This window comes from Megalobrama amblycephala, linkage group LG3, assembly GCF_018812025.1.
Source record: "Megalobrama amblycephala isolate DHTTF-2021 linkage group LG3, ASM1881202v1, whole genome shotgun sequence".
Taxonomy (NCBI): domain Eukaryota; kingdom Metazoa; phylum Chordata; class Actinopteri; order Cypriniformes; family Xenocyprididae; genus Megalobrama; species Megalobrama amblycephala.
Window position 1 is genome coordinate 59,053,431 of NC_063046.1, and position 6,048 is coordinate 59,059,478.

The 6,048-nt window shown below is 50.7% G+C and overlaps 1 protein-coding gene across 9 annotated transcripts; it reads right to left on the bottom strand.

The window, feature by feature from the left end:
• Positions 1-771: 771 nt before the first annotated feature.
• LOC125265793 (AT-rich interactive domain-containing protein 1B-like) lies at positions 772-5,683 on the bottom strand. Of its 9 annotated transcripts, none has more exons than XM_048186280.1 (4): positions 5,549-5,683; positions 5,403-5,452; positions 3,372-5,287; positions 772-3,227 (listed from the first exon to the last, which is right to left on the bottom strand). In XM_048186280.1, the coding sequence occupies exons 1-4, from the start codon at positions 5,575-5,577 to the stop codon at positions 843-845; spliced, it is 4,380 nt and encodes a 1,459-aa protein (XP_048042237.1). In that variant the 5' UTR covers positions 5,578-5,683; the 3' UTR covers positions 772-842. The 9 variants fall into 9 exon arrangements, with proteins under 9 accessions (XP_048042237.1, XP_048042238.1, XP_048042233.1 ...); XM_048186281.1 differs by having other exon boundaries at positions 772-2,894; positions 3,135-5,287; XM_048186276.1 differs by having other exon boundaries at positions 772-2,894; positions 2,991-5,287.
• Between the last annotated feature and the right edge of the window lie 365 nt (positions 5,684-6,048).

Genomic DNA, 6,048 nt, shown 5'->3' on the forward strand with positions numbered 1-6,048 from the left:
TCTCCCCCCCTATATCAATATTGAGCAAAACACATGAAATAGCACTTCATTTTAACATTTACTCTCCTTTAACAATCAGAAGCAAAGCATGCTGGGAACTAGATGTCTGTTGTAACCACTGATTGCAACTCACTCCATGAATGTGTATATATTTGTGTACAATACGGTCACATTTATATGGGAACATGTGCAATATGTGTACACAAAGGATACAACTTTATGTAATGATATTTGTCTACATAAATATTTTGCATCAATATATGGCCAATGCATATAAGCACTAGTTTCCCATATAATGTGTTATATTGCATTTTGCAGTATATTCCTATATATATTTGTTCCATAAGAGATTGTGGAAAACAGAAAAGTGAATCATTTCAATTTGTAGCCTACTCAGTGTATTTAATGTTATAATTTCCCCTCTAATAAGACATGGTTGCTTTTTCTAATATTTCAAGCATTTGTAAACCCCAGTGGCCTTTACAACACAAAAGCAAACCAATCAAATGCATTTGACTACCTCTGGAAGTGGTTGAAAGTAGACAAGTGCAAAACATTTTAGACTGTTTACACCTGTATTTAGAATAATCCACTTGATCAGACCACCAAAACTCTTACCAGATGTAAACAGGGCATTAAAAAAAAAAAAAAAAAAAAAGAGAAAAAAAAAAAGTGCAGATTACAAACAGATGTCACGTTAATGTAGCACAAACAATACTAAAAGACTTTCAGGCCAAAATAGACTTCCCAGTAGTAAACACCAAACACAAACCCATTTTATAAATGATTTATTTTTTCAAAAACAAAAGCAAACACCAAATTAAGAAAAAGCAGCAAAGCAGCTAAGACTTCACTTGTTGCAACCTCAATATGCCTAGAGATGAACGCTCATTTTGAGTAGTCTGATAGTGTGGAGGTGCTGGATCTTGAAAGCCAGGCTTGAAAGACTGCATTGCAGACTCATAGCTTGAAGAAAGAGGTACATTACTGGGTTGCTCTAGAGACTGGGAACCAAGACTGGAATGAGACCTATAACTTGACTGATCTGGCACAGAAAAGACCTGGAATCCAGGCTGCTGGGACACAGATTGGTAGTGGATTTGTGCTGGCTGCTGGCTACTGGGTTGGGAGAAAGACTGGTAGCTGGCCTGTCCTGCTTGTTGGTAAACAGACCGGTAACGAGCTAGTGCTGACTGCAGGCCACTGGTCTGGACAACAGATGGGAAGCTGGCTTGTCCTGACTGCAGGCCACTGGTCTGGACAACAGATGGGAAGCTGGCTTGTCCTGACTGCAGGCCACCGGGCTTGACAGATTGGAAAAGGGCCTGTCCTGGTTGTGGGCCACTGGGCCAGGACACAGATGGGTAGCTGGCTTGTGCTGATGGCAGACCACTGGACTGGTCCACAGACTGTGAGCTGGATTGGGCTTGGTGTTGGATGCTGGACTGGTCCACAGACTGGTGGTTGGCTTGTGCTGACTGCAGGGCACTGGGCTGGAGAGCAGATGGGTAGCTGGCTTGTCCTTGTTTGCCACTGGGCCTGGACACAGACTGGAAGAGGGCCTGTACTGGTTGTGGGCCACTGGGCCGGGACACAAACTGGTAAGAGGCTTGTGCTGACTGAAGGCGACTAAACTGGACCACAGATGGGTAGCTGGGTTGTGCTGACTGCAGGCCACTGGGCCGGGAAACAGACTGGTAGAGGGCCTGTTCTGGTTGTGGGCCACTGGACTGGGACACAGACTGGTAGAGGGCCTGTTCTGGTTGTGGGCCACTGGACTGGGACACAGATGGGTAGGTGGCTTGTGCTGACTGCAGGGCACTGGGCCTGGACACAGACTGGTAGAGGGCCTGTACTGGTTGAGGGCCAATGGGCTGGACAGAAGATGGGTAGCTGGCTTGTCCTTGTTTGCCACTGGGACTGGACACAGAATGGAAGAGGGCCTGTCCTGGTTGTGGGCCACTGGGCCTGGACACAGACTGGTAGAGGGCCTGTACTGGTTGAGGGCCACTGGGCTGGACAGCAGATGGGTAGCTGGCTTGTGCTAATTGCAGGCCACTGGGCTGGGACACAGATGGGTTGGTGGCTTGTCCATGTTTGCCACTGGGCCTGGACATAGACTGGAAGAGGGCCTGTACTGGTCGTGGGCCACTGGGCCGGGACACAGATGGGTAGCTGGCTTGTGCCAATTGCATGCCACTGGGCTGGACAGCAGACTGGTAGCTGGCTTGTGCTGACTGCAGGCCACTGGGCTGGGACACAGATGGGTAAAGGGCCTGTCCTGGTTGTGGGACACTGGGCCTGGTCACAGACTGGTGGCTGGCTTGTGCTGACTGCAGGCCACTAGGCTGGACCACAGAAGGGTAGCTGGCTTGTGCTAATTGCAGACCACTGGGCTGGACAGCAGATGGGTAGCTGGCTTGACCTTGTTTGCCACTGGGCCTGGACACAGACTGGAAGAGGGCCTGTACTGGCTGTGGGCCACTGGGCCGGGACACAAACTGGTAAGAGGCTTGTGCTGACTGAAGGCCACTGGGCCGGGACACAGACTGGTAGAGGGCCTGTCCTGGTTGTGGGCCACTGGGCCTGGACACGGACTGATAGGAGGCTTGTGCAGACTGCAGGCCACTTGGCTGGACCACAGATGGGTAGCTGGCTTGGGCTGATGGCAGACCACTGGACTGGTCCACAGACTGTGAGCTGGACTGGGCTTGGTGTTGGACACTGGACTGGTCCACAGACTGGTGGCTGGCTTGTGCTGACTGCAGGCCACTGGGCCGGGACACAAACTGGTAGAGGGCCTGTACTGGTTGTGGGCCACTGGACTGGGACACAGATGGGTAGGTGGCTTGTCCTTGTTTGCCACTGGGCCTGGACACAGACTGGAAGAGGGCCTGTACTGGCTGAAGGCCACTGGGCCGGGACACAAACTGGTAAGAGGCTTGTGCTGACTGAAGGCCACTGGGCCGGGACACAGACTGGTAGAGGGCCTGTCCTGGTTGTGGGCCACTGGGCCTGGTCACAGACTGGTAAGAGGCTTGTGCTGACTGAAGGCCACTAGGCTGGACCACAGAAGGGTAGCTGGCTTGTGCTGACTGCAGGCCACTGGGCCGGGACACAGACTGGTAGAGGGCCTGTCCTGGTTGTGGGCCACTGGACTGGGACACAGATGGGTAGGTGGCTTGTCCTTGTTTGCCACTGGGCCTGGACACAGACTGGAAGAGGGCCTGTACTGGTTGTAGGACACTGGGCCTGGTCACAGACTGGTAAGAGGCTTGTGCTGACTGAAGGCCACTAGGCTGGACCACAGAAGGGTAGCTGGCTTGTGCAAACTGCAGGCCACTGGGCTGGTACACAGACTGGTAGAGGGCCTGTCCTGGTTGTGGGCCACTGGGCCTGGACACGGACTGGTAAGAGGCTTGTGCAGACTGCAGGCCACTGGGCTGGACCACAGATGGGTAGCTGGCTTGGGCTGATGGCAGACCACTGGACTGGTCCACAGACTGTGAGCTGGATTGGGCTTGGTGTTGGACGCTGGACTGGTCCACAGACTGGTGGCTGGCATGTGCTGACTGTAGGCCACTGGGCTGGGACACAGATGGGTAGCTGGCTTGTGCTGACTGCAAAGCACTGGGCGGGGACACAGATGGGTAAAGGGCCTGCCCTGGTTGTTGGCCACCTGGCTGGGACAAAGACTGTGAGCTGGATTGGGCTTGGTGTTGGACACTGGACTGGTCCACAGACTGGTGGCTGGCTTGTGCTGACTGCAGGCCACTGGGCCGGGACACAAACTGGTAGAGGGCCTGTACTGGTTGTGGGCCACTGGACTGGGACACAGATGGGTAGGTGGCTTGTCCTTGTTTGCCACTGGGCCTGGACACAGACTGGAAGAGGGCCTGTCCTGGTTGTGGGCCACTGGGCCTGGTCACAGACTGGTAAGAGGCTTGTGCTGACTGAAGGCCACTAGGCTGGACCACAGAAGGGTAGCTGGCTTGTGCCAACTGCAGGCCACTGGGCTGGTACACAGACTGGTAGAGGGCCTGTCCTGGTTGTGGGCCACTGGGCCTGGACACGGACTGGTAAGAGGCTTGTGCAGACTGCAGGCCACTGGGCTGGACCACAGATGGGTAGCTGGCTTGGGCTGATGGCAGACCACTGGACTGGTCCACAGACTGTGAGCTGGATTGGGCTTGGTGTTGGACGCTGGACTGGTCCACAGACTGGTGGCTGGCTTGTGCTGACTGTAGGCCACTGGGCTGGGACACAGATGGGTAGCTGGCTTGTGCTGACTGCAAAGCACTGGGCGGGGACACCGATGGGTAAAGGGCCTGCCCTGGTTGTTGGCCACCTGGCTGGGACAAAGACTGTGAGCTGGATTGGGCTTGGATGCTGGACTGGTCCACAGACTGGTGGCTGGCTTGTGCTGATGGCAGATCACTGGACTGGTCCACAGATTGAGAGACGGCTTGTTCCAAGTTCTGGCTGCTGGCTTGAGATGATTGTTGGAGGCCGAGCAGGGCCACAGGTTTGTATCTTGCCTGTGCTAGTTGCACATTAGGCTGAACCATGGAATCATTGCTTGACTGCACTAGTTGCTGCCCACTGAGCAATGGCACAAGTCCAGACCCATAGCTGCCTTGTCTGAACTGATAGCTGGGTTGTGAGGACTCACCGCTTTGCTGCAAAGGCTTTACGAAAAAGGTGGAACTTGAAGTCTGCACTGGCCTGGTACCAGAAAATAACCTGGAACCAACTTGAAGTCTACTTTGAGGCTTGACAATGGGCTGCACTGAAGACTGGTAGCGGACTTGCACTAATTGGCCACTGGACTGGGAGCTGGTCTGCACTAGTTGCTGGCTACTAGATGCCACAGATTCACTACTAGACTCCCCTAAAGTTTGATAGTTGAGCTGCGCTGGCTTGGGTAGAGACTCAATGCTCATACTTTCTGATTCTGTGGCCACTGCAATGGGTACAAGACTACCACTTCCAGCTGAAGACATTAGAGATCCTTGAACTTGACTTCTAGCATCAGAGTCAGGCTTGTTCACATTAGTCATTGGGCCAAGACCAGAAGAGCCATTTTGAGGACTATAGCTTACACTGCTATACACACCCTTAACTTGTGCGAAACTGTAAGTGATATTCTTAGATCTTTGAGGACTAATGGGATCCGATACATTTTCATGGCCATACCAGCTATAGGAACTCTGTGGTTTCACATCCTGCATGGGGAGACCAGCCTCATTGTATACAGGATAACCTCCAATCCTGACAGAGCCAACTACTAAGAAAGAAAGTTTAAAAAAAATAAATAAAATAAAATAAAAAAAAAGCAGGAGGGGTTTGAACCAGACATGTTGACAAACAGGAATTATAGAATTTGCCTGAATAAACCTTACCACTTCCAATAAGGCCATGGACACAAAGACTGAGAAGTGCCAGAGAAAAACTGAGGAGAAAAAAAAAAAAAGAAAGACTTGTTAGACACTTTTTGCTTTAAAGTAAAAAAAACAAAAATACCAAACACTACAATTTAACACCATACCTTAAGAGTCGGATAGTGGTACCCTCCATGTCCAGTCTAGAATCAGCAACTAACCACCTCAGCAACACCACTACAAAATCATAAAAAACATACTTGTACCCCAACACACATTAGTGATAGTAAAATGGACTTTTTATAGTGTCAGGAGCTGCCATTTACCAATTGGTTCCTGACAATCAGTTGTCATGGGAACATGTAATACTCAATTATTAGGTTCAGGTGTCACTAGTATCTGATCACGACAACTGCCATTTCATTCATATTTACTTTTTATATACTATGATTTCTGAACAGAAAGACAGCACACAAACTGCTTTTTGGGATTAATTAAAATACATTAATTTTAATTCTTCAATTATTTGAAGTCAGAATACATTTTAGGGAACAGTAATATGCTGACTGTTCATAAGATTTATAGCATTAATCTGGGCTCCGTTCAGCACAAACGAAACTTTTTTAAACAGAAACGGTGGTGCGTTGAACACCCTGTTCTGATGACG